The sequence below is a fragment of the Tinamus guttatus genome, unplaced genomic scaffold (assembly GCF_059628265.1).
Source record: "Tinamus guttatus ecotype Peru unplaced genomic scaffold, ASM5962826v1 Tinamus_guttatus_pri_ptg000090l, whole genome shotgun sequence".
In the NCBI taxonomy this organism is placed as follows: domain Eukaryota; kingdom Metazoa; phylum Chordata; class Aves; order Tinamiformes; family Tinamidae; genus Tinamus; species Tinamus guttatus.
The window spans coordinates 3,331,645-3,349,573 of NW_028288624.1; the positions used below are offsets into that span (position 1 = coordinate 3,331,645).

General features: G+C 39.2%; 1 protein-coding gene across 1 annotated transcript in view; it reads right to left on the reverse strand.

The window, feature by feature from the left end:
• Window positions 1–17,929, reverse strand: part of LCLAT1 (lysocardiolipin acyltransferase 1) — a 100,204-nt gene that overhangs the window by 43,904 nt on the left and 38,371 nt on the right. The window contains exons 4-5 of the mRNA XM_088520561.1: window positions 10,118–10,264; window positions 3,615–3,731 (exon numbers count right to left, since the gene is read on the reverse strand). Coding sequence (XP_088376687.1) covers window positions 3,615–3,731; window positions 10,118–10,264 — 264 coding nt within the window. The remainder of the gene's footprint in view (window positions 1–3,614; window positions 3,732–10,117; window positions 10,265–17,929) is intronic.

Below are 17,929 nucleotides of genomic sequence, written 5' to 3' on the forward strand. Positions count from 1 at the left end.
CATGCACAGATGCAAGGAACATTTTTCTGAAGGTTATTTTTTCCCCAGATTCCTCATTTCCGATTCAAAAGGGTCACTCAGTTATTTTTATGTCATAACAGGTAATTCTTCCATACTACAGCTTGCAATGCATATTAATCAAGGTTCTTGCCAAATGCAATTAATTTTTCCAGTCTTAGAAAGGCAGTTAAACTCCTAATGACATTTCTCCCCCTCTCTTCATCAACCTATTTTCTGAGCAAAATAATGTACTCAGGCCTGAAGTAAAAGCTCTTCAGCCTCAGGAACAGAAAACAGCCACAAGCCAAAATGTATTCACAGGAGAGCTATAGGGCAAAAAGGTCGTCATCTATGATCAAAAATACTTTCAAAGGCACAAACATGATGTTAAATTCTCTACCACTCCCTCCTCCAAGTTAAAGTCACACACACTTCTTTGTGTTTGTGGTTACAAGTACTAAAAGGAAGCAAGTTTATTTTTATTATTATTGTTACTAGTGCGGCATTACGATAGTCCAGAAATAGAGACTCAATTTTAGCACCCAATCCTCAAGAAAACAGGTTCCTTTTATTAACACTAATATCTGGCATTCGTATATAATTGTGTGGAACTGCAATAGGATCGTACAAAAAGCATTTTAGTAATAGGAATAATGAGTCTAACCGAGATGCATGACAAATCTACATATCAACTGTATTATCTGGATATCTATATTTTATGGATGAAAAAGTATACACTGCAGTGTTTACAGTCAAGCAATCACAGGCATTACACATTACAAAATGGTTGATCACAAACCGTCAGTATTTGGAAAACTTACAAACAACAGAAAACTAAGCCTTAAGCTTAAACAATTGATATTTTAAATTTAGACAATTTAGTATTTTTAAATGGTTGAGCTACCTTCTCACCCCTAATGTCCTACATAATAGCATATAGACATAATATTTTGTGCTCACAGTACCTATTGATGTATCAAATGCCCAGTGAATTCGATGTTCAAAAGAGACATTTCACTTTTAAAAAGGACAATGTGGAAAGGGACATAATGCACTTCGCTTAAAATTTATTTATTTATTTATTTATTTATTCATCAATGACCTGGATGAAGGCACAGAGTGCTCCCTCAGCAAGTTTGCTGATGATACCAAACTGGGAGGAGTAGCCGATACCCCAGAGGGCTGTGCTGCCATCCAGGGGGACCTGGACAGACTGGACAACTGGGCGGTGAAAAACCTCATGCATTTCAACAAGGCCAAGTGCAAGGTCCTACACCTGGGGAGGAATAACCCCAGACACCAGTACAGGCTGGGGACCAACCTCCTGCAGAGCAGCTCTGCGGAGAAAGACCTGGGTGTCATGGTGGATGATAAGTTGACCATGAGGCAGCAGTGTGCCCTCGTGGCCAAGAAGGCCAATGGAATCCTGGGGTGCATTAAGAAGAGCGTCTCCAGCAGGTCGAGGGAGGTGATCCTGCCCCTCTACTCAGCCCTGGTGAGGCCACATCTGGAGTATTGTGTCCAGTTCTGGGCTCCACAGTACAAGAGGGATGTGGAGCTGCTGGAGAGAGTCCAGCGCAGGGCTACAAGGATGATCAGGGGCCTGGAACATCTGCCCTATGAGGAGAGGCTGAGGGAGCTGGGCCTGTTCAGCCTGGAGAAGAGAAGGCTGAGAAGAGACCTGATCAGTGTCTATAAGTACCTCAAGGGAGGGAGTGCAGAGGACAGTGCTGGTCTCTTTTCAGTGGTGGCCACCAACAGAACTAGAGGTAATGGCCACAAACTGAAGCACCAAAAGTTCCACAGGAACTTAAGGAAAAATTTTTTAACAGTGAGAGTGACAGAGCGCTGGAACAGGCTGCCCAGAGAGGTTGTGGAGTTTCCTTTTCTGGAGATCTTCAAAACCCGCTTGGATGCAGTCCTGTGCCATGTGCTCTAGGTGACCCTGCATGTGCAGGGGGGTTGGACTAGATGACCTCTAGAGGTCCCACCTTAAGCATTCTATGATTCTATGATATATATATAGGAATGCTTGTGCTTTTCTCCCCTGGTTCTGCGCTGCATAAAATCAGTTAATCTGTTGCAAGTATTTTCCTTTTTAAAATCCAATGTCCTAATTTGCATGGGTCTCTCATACAGCAATGCAACAGAGAAGAATTTTTATATAATTAGAAATTGACTATATAAACACAAAGCTTGCTTCTGAAGCAAATCCAGAGTCTACTTTTAAAGCTGATAATATTTCAAATTGAAAACATTTCTTTAACTGAAAATTTATATTCTAGGCCAGAAACATGATTACAGCACAGATTAATCTAGCGCTGAAAAGCTTTAAGCGAAACAAGATTTTGACATTTTATGTGATAAATCGCTTGCTGCAGCAAACCAAGTAATAAACACTCAAAATACATGAAAACCCAAGATACCTACTGTGAGATTTCAGATAAAATAGGGTCAGTTAGATGCATCATCCTTTACTAGGTTTGTCCAGCTGGACAAAATATTAATGCATTTAATGGGACTTTTGTACATCTGCTCAGTAGGAATTAGGAAAAATGTTAGTTGGCTCTACTTTTAAAATCCAAGTAAGGTTTCTAGCAAGGGAAAAAAAAGAAAAAAAACCCTACCATCAGGCTTTTATCCTTTTTAATAATCTCAGACTGCTCCCTTTGGCAGACAGTATCTAAGATGTGTCAAAGCTCTAGTATTGCTTTTCCCAGAAGAACTAGCCTATAAATAAGTCACTTTATATCTACTGTACATGTTTATTTTCTTCAAACATATATTCACTTATCCTGCATTTCACTGGCTAAACATTTGCTCATCGGCTTTTGAACCACTGCCACGTAAGTACGACTAAAACGTTTACATGGTTGTGGCCCAAAGCATGGGAGAAATCTCCCCTCGTCAAAACAGCCCTCAGGCGCTTCAGTCCCACCGGCAGTCGTGTCTTTATACATGTGCCCCTGCTAATAGGGTTGGTCTCTACCCCCAGATTAATACAGAGGTAGATGACTATTTCAATGTAAAAACCAAGCGAGATGGGTCCTCTTGTCCACCACTCTCCCGAGCCCACAGCTCTTCTTTACAGACCTTCTCTGCACCAGCATCACTCAAAAAAAGCTGGCCATGAAAAGGCAGCCGACTTGCTGCACCTGCATGTTGCTCTGCATCACCCTGGCCGCTTCACCATGGCCATCTGGCTCTGCTCTTACACGGAAAATCAGAAGCTCTTCAGAGTGGGCAGTCTTGCATGCGCATCGGTGCGGGTTCGCTGTCAACCACCCACGGGGCTTATGCACTTGGAGGGACAATAAAGGTAAACTTCGCTGGGATGAAGCTTTAAACCATTTAAATATTTTTAAAATATGCAAGAATGTAATGGCTTGCTCCATATATTTGCTTTCTGATGATATTATATATCATGTATCAACTCACCTCTCAATAGAAATGTTACAATCACTTTAAGTATGGTTTCAAACAAGCTTTTTTGTGATCAGGACATAAAACGTTTCTAAAATTGCTTCAAGCAGCTTTGTGAACATCAGCTTTCACTTTGAAGAGATTAGTTATCTTAAAAGCAAAAATTATATGCAGATACAAAGAAGGATTACCTTCCCTCAGACGTTCCACCACAAAAGTGAATCCAGTAGTTCGCGGATGCAAGACGTACTCATATTTTCGAAGTCCATTCCTTTCAGCAAATTCATTACTGCGGGCTTTGGTATTGGCTAAAGATAAAGGAGAAAATAAAAGCCACCATTTTCTAGCAGTGTGCATGCAGGCCAAGAATAAAATTTAATTATTACACAACAGGAAGGGTATAACAGCAGTTCACATGGTACCAATGTGCAAAAGCTTCTCAGATGGAAGCAGACCACAAGAGTGCTTTTGGTTAGATATGTTATGGTATGAGGAAAAGCAACATGTGGACTGCAAAAAAGGCCCTTTTCCTCTCATTTCGTCTCAGAAAATAATAGGTTAATCTTTCTCATTTATCAAATGTAATCTGAAACCTACAAATTAAAAAATTTTAATAGTTCTTTGTACACCTCAAAATTAATTTAATAGTAAATCTGTTGATGGGCACTTTTTATTTTTTTTTAGCTGAAAAGACAAACGTGCTGAAAAGACAAAACAAAAGGTGTTTGATATTATTTATAGAAATATCTCGAGTTTGATATTTAACCAAATAAAACTCATTACGGGAAAAAAATGGGGGCAAATAGGTAATCAAATATATTAAAGTAGTAATTTACTTCTTCATTCTGAACTTGATGACACATTTTATTCAAACTCAGCTGCACATATACATACATACACACATATATATATGTGTGTGTGTGTGTGTATATCCTGTTTTAACTTTTTCAATCAACCATGCTGCACAGCAACATGCTTGCTGCTGCAGGCTGCGTATCTGGAAAGCGCTCTGGCTGAGTGCAGCAAGGCACAGACCTCAGCTGAGTGGCAAAAGAAATTCTCTCTAGAGAAAACTGAACCAAGGTTTTAAGAACCAGTTGCTAACAGAGTCCACTAACCAAGACATCAACACTAAAATGAAAACTTCTGGACTCGGGTGGAGGGGAAACACTTTGTTCCTTAGCATGTGCAGGATGTTTCCAACGCAGCTGAAGTTAACAGGCAAATGGACCTTGTGGGCTACGTTTACTCCTTCCCTGTGGGTACCACTGCATCTCATCAAGGGCAAAAGGCAAATAGACACATACCGTGTTCCCATTGCAACACGAAACCAATTAACTTATTAAATATGTTAATAATGGCTCCTACAGGCTTTTAAAAGAGGAAATCCCAGCAAAAAATCTATGGAAGAGATCACTGCTTTGGCAACATGTAACCCCTTTCACAAGGGGTTCTTTATCGAAACAGCCCCAGTCAGCCCATTAACAGGTATGGGAGATGAACTAATGAAAAATACATTGCTGTTTCATAATTTAATGGAATTGATTATTTAATGTTAAATCCTTTCCCTTACAATCATTTTAATTTTTTTCTGTGAAGAATGGATAGCACAAGTGGGCAAACCAACAACAGCATTGTGCATTTTGCACCACTGCAACTTTTTGTACTTTATCCCTACGACATGAACTCTGTTTTATCAGAAAATGTGCATGTCTCTCAAAGGACCATCTACCTACTAGCAAATATCATAGTGTATCAGTGTACCAAGTATTTTTTCATAGTAAATAATTGTGACCTGCATAGAAGAACAATCTTCCATACATGTAACGCTTAAAATTCAGTGCAGTTTTCCCAACCATGTTATTTGGAGAAAAGAAAAAAAAAAAAAAAAAGAGAGAGAAATAGTCAGGCAATGATCCAGCAAAGGAATATAAAAATGTTACATAAAATTTCCATAATTTCCATAATCCAATCTTGATAATGATTTTATAACATTACATTTTCAAAAGAGATCTTAAAATTACAGAATTAGCAGAATTCTAAAATTGCAGTTGGCAATATTTAACACATTATGTTATGTACATAACATTTAGTTGTGTACATAAAACTTACATAACTAAAATTACCTTCTGTTTAACATATACATTATGTAGTTCTTTAATCCCGTGACCAGAATATATATGTTTTTTGTTTTCTTTTCTGTCAGACTACTACTCTATTCAATGCAGAAGATGGCTTACTCTTATCAGGGAAGGAAACTTACCTTCAGGACCATTATTTCTGTTATGGCAGAACTGAAAAGTGAGTCATGAGCAAGATATGGAAGAACTTAAAAAGAAAGAGGACTCCAGTAATTATTACATGCTTCTCTGAAAAGCTGGATTCTACCTCTGAGACATAATTCTGTTGTACTATTAAACTTAAATCCTCCTTTCTGAAAATCTCCTTTCTAAAGGGACAACATCGACTCCTAAGAGTGTTCCCATAAAAGGTGGAGAACTCAAGAACTCCTTTCCAAATTCTGTGGTGGTTCAACTAACGGGCTTTTAAATTTGCTGTGCAATCTTTTAATCTGTTGTTCTTTCCAAAAGCATAGAAATACCTCCCAAATTAGGGTTTCAAGTTGGAATATGTACAGCCTGCAAATCAAGTCAATCAAAACTCTGAGACATGAGTGCCATATAAGTCTACATAATGCTAAGCAGTCTAAAAGAGCTAAGCCTTAAGCATCTCAAACTGCACACACTAAATGTGCACTCAAAACCAATTTCTGTGCATGTCTGCTCACTATGATCTTATTTCAGAAGGGCAACCTGAAAGGAAATCCCTTGGTGTTTGTAAAACACTCCTATTCGCACCACAGAAGAGACAAAGGTTAACTGAGTAGTTCATGGAACAAAATAGGTTTGTTCAGCATTTCCTCCAAAACTAGGCATCTTCAAACACTCTCTTACTATACCTCCTTGGACTTGTAAACATCTCACTATAAACATCTTTGAAGCATCCACCAAATTTCCTTTCATTGCAATGCCTTGTTAAAAAAAAAGAAAGTGTGAACAGCTGGACACTGGCACGCTGGCCAGTGCTATTAATTCCTTCCTGATATTTCATTTGTTTGCATCCTTCCTTATACTTTGAACCATAAATTTTATGTATCAGAGATTGTTCCCTCCCCCTTTTGTTGCGACCCTAGTCAAACAAGATTTAAGAGCAAGAAAAATGCTCCCAGCTAATCCAATGATCACTGTCATCTCCTGGAGGAATCATCTCCCTAATTCCAGCTATTAAACCACAGTTCTTTGTGCAACAAACTATAGTTATTCTAGGAAGTCAGGAAGGCTGATGGGTTTTTGCTGCTGTCCCAAAAGCAAGACCAGGATATGCTTTCACTGCACATAAATGTAAGCAATGATGCTCTTCCTCCTACTATACTCAAAATTTGCAGAAAAGAGTGTATCGTTCTGCTATTCCCTATAAGCAAACTCATTGCCCTCTTATCCTACCTAAGCACCTCTGTACCTAAACGCTGCTTGGGATCCCTGTGTGAAAGAACATCTGTGCCTAAGCCTTTCAGGGAAAATTCAGAGCAGGTCTCCTGCGGAGCACAGGGTTCAGCAAAGCTCAAGAAATGTAGTGATTCATGTTACGCCAACCTAGAGACAACTGCTCCAGGAGAGAAGAAACCCTTTTTTATATCTTCTCCAGCCTGAAGGAATTTGCACAGCAAACACCTCTGAAAATGCCTTAATCAGCAAACCAGGCTACACTGCTAGTGTTGCAAAACTCAGGGAGGTGTCTCATCAGTCTGTGCAATCAAGACTATAATATTCTTAGGTGAAAGAATTAAAAAAAAAAAAAAAAGAGCAAAAGATAGCTTTGTAAGCCTGGTAATGAAAACACTTCCTTAAAAAGAGGAAACATATGTTCTGCTTTTTGCTTCCAACCAATTGTAATGGACATTGCAGAAAGCAGTTCTTGAAGCAGTGCTGGTCTCCCCACAGCCAAAAGGCTGTTTGCATCATTTGGCTAAGGCTAATGCTCCCTTTTGTTCACTCTCCCCAAGAAAGATAATGAAACATTGTTTTCTAGAAGTATTTTCTTTTCTTTCCACTGTAACTAAGCCAAAGTAAATCTACCACACTGACTTTGACTCATTATTTCAACTAGGTATACTATGCATTTTATTTTAACTTCTTGGTTCTGTTTTCTCCTATAATAAGAGGGAATAAGAAGAGTAAACTATTTTTATGAAAAGAAAAAATCAGATTCAAAAGTAAATTGGAAAGAAATATCCAATAAGATTTCAAATGCTAACACGTACAGTGTCACTAAGAGTACCTGTTACCTTCTCCTCTCAAGCTGCTTCCCCCTCCCTTAGCTCTATACATAAAGCAGATGAACACAAAAAGAAACTCAAGTTAAAATGTAGATATGTGTGTGTGTGTCTCGGTAAGAGTCACTGAACTGGTACTAGACTAAACACTCTTGCCAAAAGAACATCACAGGATGCAGCACAGTTACTAACAAATTTGGCTTTCACATGGAAGTCCTACAACTACCAGACATGAACTATATCAAAATAGCTAAACACAGAAAAGTATAAAATCGTCAAAATTACACTCACTATATATTCTTGTCTAGTCTTATTGTTCAGTTTAACACTTATCTGACAATGATACTTATTTATCTATATGTGTGCAGTAAATTGTTCTACTCCAAAATTAAAAGTGTGGCTATTTCAGATTTTAGGGGATCTTTATAAAGATACTCCTAAGAAACATACGCTAAAAGAAGAAGAAAAAAAAGTATTCAAGCACTTAAAATTTATGCTGATGTATTGAAAGAGACACATTAAAATCCATTTAAAATCCCACTGCTGTCATCTGTTCACTGCACCTTTACTGCTGCAGCATCTTGCAGCTCAAAATGACTTCTTCAGCATGGAGTAATTTAACGCATATACTGTGATAGAAAATGATGAACATTCACAAATACACACATGATGTAAAATGTCTAAATATAATTTATTAGAAAGGGAGAACAGTCTCTTTATCAGATACAGAGCCTTGACCATAAATGCTTTAACAGCAGCCAGGTAACTACCAAGGGAGAACTGCTTGGTTCTCTGGCTCCACTGGCCGTGCTTGGACTTGCCTCTCCTCCCTTGGCCTCGCTTGACTTAAATCCACTGTGTCAGGGCAGCAACAAGCACAAGAGGATAAATGTCAAATCACACAGAAGAACAATGTAAAGAGTTACCGCTGTGTCCTCTTCCATTTGCTTCCATTTTTTTTTGATCTAGGAAATCACATGGTCACATCCCTTCCCAGCTATTTCAAAGTTTGTGTAAGGAAACACCATTTAATCACATTCTAAGTTATCTGAGAAGCTCAGAAAGTCTTTTTTCTTGAAGCACCACATTTTAGAATTGCTTATGTAGTGCACAGGAAGAAACTATGCTAATAACTGCACTTCCTGTATTTCAGAGTTACAGATTTGGGGGAAGTTGATTTGCTTTTACCTCTGAAAATGAGAAGATAGAATGAGCACTTTTTAAAAATATATATATTCCAATTTAAATTTCTGATTTAGCGTGAACTAAAATGAAAATCTCAGAGTATGACTTTAAAGAAAGTCTTGAAAAACATAGTGCAATTGCATGACATGAGTCTGAAGAGTATTTTGAACCGTAATTCCAAGACCTGTACCCAAAAAGAAGTTGAGTCTGTGTTCTTCACCAAATGTGTGCAGTATTAACTCCACTCCAAAGAACAACTTACATGCTTTTTCCAAATTCAGCATTGTCCAGAACCAATCTGCTTTGCTGGGCTGGGCTCAAAAGAACTATAAATTTCCCTCATCATCCTATTGGAATGCTAACTGGAATGCTTCATTGGAATGACAACTTAAATACAACTATCCATGATCAAAGCCTGGAGCAAAACAATCCTTCATGAACCCTGAGAATACTCTGACAGCTCCTTTTTTCGCTACCACCAGTGCACCAAAGTGTGAATATTACGTATCGCCTCTTTGTTTATCCTGAATATCCTGTAAAGAGCAGGCACGTAACTCCGAAGTCCTACGGTAATGATGTTCAGTCAGACGGGTGAAGGGCAAAACGAGCACTCCAGAAATCTCTCTTTAATAAAACAACCTAATTTATCCATCTATCAGAGATTTGCACAGACAGCTATCTTGGTTCAACACTCCTGCTGAAATACAGGCCTTACCAGGATTTCCTATTCGGTGTTTTTTGGCTGTTCCTTACAGAAAAAAAAAAGGTCTTTGTAATCACATCATCCACCTGCCCCCTTTAACTTCTGAACCAATGGCACCTGCGAACAAATTTTGTCCAAGAGAGGAGATTCAAGCATAATTAAGCCCTGCAGGAGTTTCAGAAAAACTAATGGCTAAAGGCAGGGCCTCCAATAGAAGAAATCATAATTCAGGGAAAAGCTGGCAGATTCCACAGGTATTTGGCCTGTTGGATCTTTCAGCACAGCATGTTGCCTCTTGCCCAGTCGGCAGCAATAAAGCTTTGGAGAGGAAGAATCACGCGAGCGGGAAGCAGGAGAAACTAGAGTGAGACTGTGCATAGGGATGCAGATGCAAATCTGTAGGCAGTGAGACTTTACCAGTCCCCGAGGAACAGACCCCTTGATGACCGTGAGTGAGGACAAGTGCAACCTACCTGTGAGATCAGTTCCTTCAGGAAAGATGAGGAGCTGTAGTGGTTCACGAATGTCGCAGAAATAATCCAGCATTTTTTCAAAATGACTCTTGTCATCTTCCCATTTTCTCTGAATAAAAACAAAGGCAGCAACCTGCATCGCCCAGCCTAAAATTAAAAATACACCTTTAGTAACATTTCATTCTGCTACTTACACATCAACTGTCATTTCAAAATGTTGTATAAATTGTGCTGGACAGAACACTTTATTTACTGCTCAACTGTCCTCACCTCTGATTTAAGAGCATTTAGTAACTTTGTAAAAGGATTTTTGGACAGGAAGCAAAGAATGCAGAATCTAAATAAACTTGAAATGGCTACATTTTTGCAAAACTCAAGTTACCAGAATTAGTAAAGCTTTCCAGAGAGCACGAGTAGGGCCAGTACTTTCATGAAATGATCTGAAGTATTTAAAACCATGGACTTCAGAATAATATTCTTAATCATGGCAAACCTGATTCACTCAAGGGACAAGCCTGCCCTTATGGATACATATCTCAAAATGCACTGTGGGATATAAAATGCTGCATTATACATGGATAGTTGTCCTCAGAAGTACATGTAAACAACATGATGTGAGGAAAAGATGCACTGCTTCAAGGGCTATATTATTTATAACTTCTTATAATTTTCATGAAGGTTTTTTTTGTTTTTGTTTGTTTTTTGCACATGATTATAGAAAAGTTTAAGTACACCCTTTTGTTCATCTACAAATTCCAGGACAATTGCAAAGATTTACAGCTTCACTACTTCGCTTTACACAAACAACATAATGCATTTATATAAATGTGACTGACGCAGCAATGCTTAAATTCTACAGCACAGGGGTCACACGCCAAAACTTTTTAATGAACATTCCTGTCTTTTTTGGCACAATCACCTACACTATCTCATATGATGGTGGATGTTCTGCCCTCTAGTTCAGATGGCAAAAGGAACGAGGGCTCTGGCTTCAGCAGATGCCCACGACGCTCCCTTCTCAAACTAGGCTCAGAGATGGGTGAGACATTCACTTATCACTGTACTCGGCTGGTTTGCATCTCATCAGAAAACCTGCAGTTAAATTTTCCATATCACCAAGAAAACATCACAGTTTCCCACTGTCTTCATCACTCATCGTGGTTCTCAAAGTCTGTTTTTTCTTGGCTGGTGATTTAATTGATGCTATCCTGGCACTTTATTTCAGTTCATCTTTATGGGGATTCCTGTTTTGTTCTCGGTACAAGGAGTATATGCTAGAAAAGCACTTATAAATGTCACCAATTTTTATAGCAACTCCATAAGCAAGTCAGCCCAGACAACACATTAACCAAACTGCATAACCTCTGCTATGTTTTAAAGAAACACTGATTATATGGTTAAAGTTTTGCCAACTATATTGTGGGCTGGATACTTTTTCTTTTTAAATATAGCCAGCAAATGGAGCAAGCATAACTAACATGCTTTCAGTGATCTGGACTTAAACGAGTCTCAGATATTCAGATAACTGAATGATAAAATCAGTCATATGATTTACGAAAGAAATACGCAAAATGCAGTCTCAACAAATCTTGCACATTGTTAAAAATTCTGCAAACTAAACAAAACTTTGACCACAAAGATTTTATGTGCATCCACGCACACATGCATCCCTATCTGCAGTGTCAAGAAGCATCAGTACAGCTTTATTAGTAGAAGCTATTGGTCAACTGATACAATTGTTTAAGCAAGTCATTTGGAGGTAAAATTGTAAAAATGACAATTTTAAAGGAACAAAAAACAGTTCACGTAATTTAACCATGTTCTGTTCTGGCATTTAACCACATTCTTTAATACTTCCAATACCTTTAATACTTCAACTGTGCAAAGCTCGCACGTTCACACTTGTCCTTCTGTTAGTACAAAAATAACACCTCTTCATATCCAGATAGTTCTAAAGCTACTCCATTTGGTTGTTCTAGAAGATACTTCATCTGAAATCAAACTCTTAAAAACGGCAAAGCAAAAAAAGCAGAAACAGAAATCCCTATAAATCAAGGACAATGGACAATTCTGAGCACACAGCAAACACAATGGAGAATGGAGTGGAAAAATACCTCTGTATGAGCAAAGTTCTCCTGTGGTTCTGGTGTTTTTCAGCCACTCTTATCTCACAGCCTAAGCTTTTGTATGTTTTAAGCACTCTAAATTAGTTTATTAATTATTACTATTAATTATTAGCATCTATTAGTACCCCTAAATTAGTTTAGGCAAAAACTGATCCGTGCCAAACCATTTTATTAGTTTGCATCACATTGAGTTTTGAAATGAGTTCCCTCATAATAAACTCTTTCTAGTAATCTCTCTCTGATTATGCTGCAAACAGCAAGTTACAAACCACCCTCACCTACTAAGCTGTTGTTTTAGTCATCATTATTTTATCTACCTAAATTACCTTGAGGATATACACACAGTTTCCCACTCCTGGCCTAAACAGCAACACTACCTATAGGCCACGCAAAAAATCCCACAGTGGCAGTAATGTAAGGACAGCCGGGTGTTGGGAGGAGGAAGAATAGAAAAGAGAGGGAAGGGAGTTGGGCAGTATTTGTTTTTTAAATAAACAGTAGGTTTGATTTCATAACCTTGCTAAGTCATAACATGCAGTGTCCAGGAAAAACTTTTCTATTTTGAAGTGTGCCTGAAGAGATAATAGTCCTGACTGCTCAAAGGAGAAGAGATGACCTGACCGTCAGTGGCTACCAGTTTGGAGCCCAGGCTTCCTTCCTCCGTACCCCAAGCAATTTGATCATCAGTGAAACTGGAAGAATCTTCCACATTTGCTCGGCTTTAAGGTTTCCAGTGGAAGGCAACACCAATGAGATTACCACCTCCAGCCAAGAGGCTGGTCTGTACCTGGACAGCAGGGAGGACCTGCTCTTCCCAGGTCTCGCCACTCCAGCAGGGTTCAGACAAGAGAGGAAGCCCGGCACAGGGTTTGCAGACACGACCTGAAAGCAGGCGCTGAGTTCCACGCTGCAGCCTTTAGCAGGTCTGAGGCGGCGGGACGGACAGCACTGACGTGGGGGCCCAGCGGCAACGGAGAGAGAAATCGGAGGGATTAACTAAAGCACCGGGCAAAGAGAAAGCTGCTCATCAACAGCACTTACAAATAAGCAGGAGGAGGAAGTACCGTCTCATTTGCAGCCTGCAGTGAGACAGGCTAGTCAGTTCATTATCATTAACTTTAGGTCAACACACTGTCCAACCAGATTAATTACATTTTGCTCGTTTGAACAGCGTCTTTGGTTTCCTGATAGCTGCTGGGCTGTTTTCGCTATCTTTTTTATTTCATTTTTGTTATTTTTTTTAAAGACAGCATTTACTTGCCTGAGAAAAAAAGCTGCCTTGATTTGATGATTCTTGAGAAACCAGTAATTAGGAATAGATGGATTTCTTTAGAAATCATATCAATGCAATACCATTTCTGTCCTGAAGGAGTTTTTTGCAAGACCTGACACTTCTGATGCCTAAAATTACTTGAAATAGTATACTACAGCATCAGACTGCACAGTGCTTGGTCAGATTTTGAAAATGGTTATCAGTACAAACTTTCCGGAGAGCATAGCTACCCACGCTGACCTTCCACTTGACTTTTTAGAGCTGAAAAGATCAATAAGGCAATTTCATATCCCAAGTAACACATACGCATCATGGGTAGGCATTCCACCCTTCAATAAGGTTTTATCAGGACAAAACTGTACACAGAGAATACAGCACTAGCACAAAATGGGAAAGCCTGTTATTGAATTAGAGAAATGTGATGTACATAAAAATTTCCTTGCTGCTTTGGGGATAAAGCAAATTATAGCCTCTGCAGTTTGAGTATTTGCAGCACTGTATTAAAAACGTCATCTGCAAGCATAGGGCTTTTTAAACTCTGAAACTTTGCACTGCTATTTTTCCAACCCAAAATACTTAAAAAGAAAATGATAGTTCAAGCTGAAATTTCTTTAGCTTGTTTTCACTGCAAAAATAATTTGGGAGTAAGCAGATAGTAAGGATGGAGGTGGCACTGAAGGGAGATAGAGACGAATTATGCAAAAGCCTTCGTTTGGTTTTGTATCATAGTTTTATACACATTTCTGTATGTGTCTCAGAATAAAATATAATTGCTTTCTCAAAAAATGTCTATCTCTACTATAGAAACATTATGACTGATATTGAGAGCAAGCATGCACATATCAAAAATATCATCTTTGCATTTGGTATAGCAAAGTACCAGAACAGCTAATAGTACTAAACCACAAAAAAAAAAATCTGATAAATTATTCAGAACTACAAAAACAATCAGCAAACTTAAAGGCCTAAGTATATGATCTCTTTATTATACTCATTCATTCTCCCTCTTTTCTTCTACTTTTTTAGTCACTGTTTTTTCATACCAAAAATTCACAGGGCCAAAAATAAAGGTGCTGTTTTGTGTGCTTGTACTCAGCAAGGCCCTAGTCCAGATCAGGGCTCTTTACACAAGAGTGATCGAGACGTCTAGACTTCACAGAGGAAATCACCTGGAAGCACCTGATCCCTCCGCACACAACATGATCGTGTCCATTAACAGCTTGTTATCCGAAACATCTCACTGCATAAAATATTTACAAGGCAACTATCAAGCAATGCTGAATAGGCTTTATTTTAAAGATTTGTAGATAATGAAATGATGTTAGCACATGACAGGAGGTAAAGTGACCGTGAACACAGTGAGATTTGATCAGCAGGGAGTGCTAAAGGGATGCTTGAAAATTCAAATTAGTCATTTTACTGCTTTTTCTGGGTAGAGTTATGTCTAATTACCCAAATCAACTAAAAAATATTTATAATATTTTTAAAATGTAATGCAACAGTTTAAGCACTTAAATTAGGAATATAACTAAAGAAATACTCCTTGAAATAAACTTGCAAGACAGCCTTTGCGCCCAGCTAATGCCTTTTTAAAAAAAAAAAAAAAAAAAGTGCTCATCTTTAGTAGTGCAGTTAATAGGGATATAATGAACCAAACTGTTACCATCTAATCTGTTCCATTCCTTCAGCAGATTAACACTACACAACTAGTTGAGAAATAAGACCGCATATATGCAGATTCACCCAGCAGTACCCCTAGGTTTTACAGTGAAGCAGCTGATTTGATCTTGCAAGGTGTCTGTTGGACACCAGTATGCATCACTATTTCCTTGCCCTATCAGATTCAGAACACCAATTTAACCAGTACCTGCTTTTTAAATCATTTTTATAGTCACCTAAACATTGAGCTGTTTGGCCTACACGTGTATATACAGCATAGTCTACTTTTTACCTGGACAGAGTACTCATCTTTTCCCATTTATGTGAAACTTGAACTGTATTAGTAACAAAACAGTTTGTGAGAACAAGCAGTCCTTAAAATTGCTGCTTGTTCTCTTAAACCGTTTTGTTACTAATACAGTTTAAGAACACTGATTTTTCAGGGGGCTTAAGAAAAAATTATTCCTCTTCAGGTGCACCATTTCCTTACCAGAGACTTTGAAAGCAGAGTAAACTTGCTATATGAAGCTGTCCCCTTCTCAACTATCATTTTTAAAGCAGGAGAACAGCTGACATTTGATCTTGCGCTTTCGATGAGTCTTTTGAATAGGTGAGGAGGACAGAGAGAGTCCTAATACAGGAAGGATAAGCAACCTTTCACGAAGGTAGGTGGGTATCTGTTCTTTTGGTGTTTCTGTTTGGACAGTTTGGAGAATTCCAGTGACGTACACCTGAAAGTCTCCCTGTGTCTCTTCTGAAGAATCCAACAAAATGGGCCAAGCTGGAAAACAGTCTCCTTTTCCATTAAAGACACACACACACACACACACACTTAAAACTAGCTGAAGTTCTTTTTCAAGAGTCTGACACTCCTGCATTCCCCACCAAGTGCTACACGAACAGTGCTTGCCACTACCTACGGAGTCTGTTTTTCAATTTCCCTTTTAAAAATCACCCAGGATAACAACTCTGCAGTAATTAAGCCTGGCAGCTCATAACTGAATTCCTAGAAGACAAAATGTCACAGCTCCTCAAAACTCTCCTTTCAGCCTCTTTTATCATAACGAAGATCCTTGAGATGTACACTATCCTAGAAAGTTCAGCAGGTTACGCTTTTAATTTTTAAGCCAATATATTCTATTGATGGGAATTTTAATGTAGATCCGAGTCTAACCTGAGCACAGGCTCTTCCTGTGGCATCACTCCCTTGCTGCCTGTGGAGGTGGCTGCGGCAGAGCCCCCAGGGCCCTGCAAGAGCGCGTGGATACCCTGCAGCGTGTGGATAGCCTCTACCCACGTGTCAGTGGCGTGAAGGGGCAATTTTCCCAGGCTTAGCCACAGCTACACGTTACCTCCAGGTAGCTGATCCATGACAAGCGGCAGCGCACCTGCTCTTAGCCCATGGCAAACACGGGATCCCTAGAGTTGTTTTGCCCGGCTTCCTGGAAAATGAAGATAACTCAAGCAGCTAATCAGCTCCTGCATCACACTGTCTTTAAGAGCGATACAATAACTTGAAGGCAAAGATGAAGATTTGCAGACTTTGCTCAATTGGCTCCCTCTGCCTCTGCTCGCTTTGCTTGCTCTCCTCTTTCGCCTGTTAGCGCTTTCCCCTTTCCTCTCCGGCTCCCACCCCACTGTCCCCCTTCCCAGTCATCTCCAATCCTAATTCCGGGGCTTCAGCAGACTCAGAGAGATTTCTTCAAAATGGCCGGTCTTCCAGGACATGTCCATCAACAGAGCTTGCAACAGAGCACCTGCCTCCTTTGTGTCTGTAAACCGAACTGCTGTGCTATTTATCTTTGCCATTTGCATTAGGCAAACCTAGTGTGAACATTTTCTCATGTTGCAGCCATACACTGACACTAACCCCTCTGGTCACCCTCCCTCATCTTCCTCCTCTTTCTTCTGAGAAATCTCAAATTAAATCCACATTTTAATTGTCTTTAATTTTGGGGGCGAATAGGTGTTAAGAAACTTTCAACCACTTCCCCAAAATCCTGGTATTACTACAAGCCCATCAGTTATTAGTATCCTGTTTAAAACAATAAACACACATAAATTGCCAATTATTAAGACACATTGCTCTTTCCAGTAAGGAAAAGACTGTAACAAATGAAACCTTCAAGAGAAAAATAAAAAAGATGCAACTAACTTCTAGGCATTAGATGACTGGGCATCAGACACTGCTGGGGATTTCCCTTGCTGCCTAACACAGCAGTTTGCATTCTACAGCATATGCCAAATGCAATTGCATATTAATCTGTCTTGCTTCCTATGCTGTTCATGTTTAATTGAGAACAGGTGAGAGTATAAACTGCACACCTCTATTACAAGTGCTTTAGAAAAGCCCTATCTGGTCCAACTACACAGGAAGCTGTCACTGATATGAGAAATTCTCCTGAAATCTGACCCTGCTGAAGGGCTCCGGGCGAGCTGCTGATGGCATGTGAGAAACTGCAGCAACAGCCAAGGAGCAGAGCGGGGCTCCCCTGGGACTCTGACTTTGGCAAATTGCACTGAAATGCTGCAAGATTATTTCTGAAATTGAGATTAGTGAAATTTAATACTGCTTTTTGAAAACTCTCCTGCACACAATTCATCATGCCGAAGCTATGATTCCAGGAAGAAAGGACCATCTGTTTTGTTTTTTCTTTTCTTTTCAAGGCTCTTCCTTAATCAATGTAAAGTTTTTTGATATGTTGGAATGCTAAGAATTAATAACTTAAGAACTGGGTAAGTGATTCAATGCTT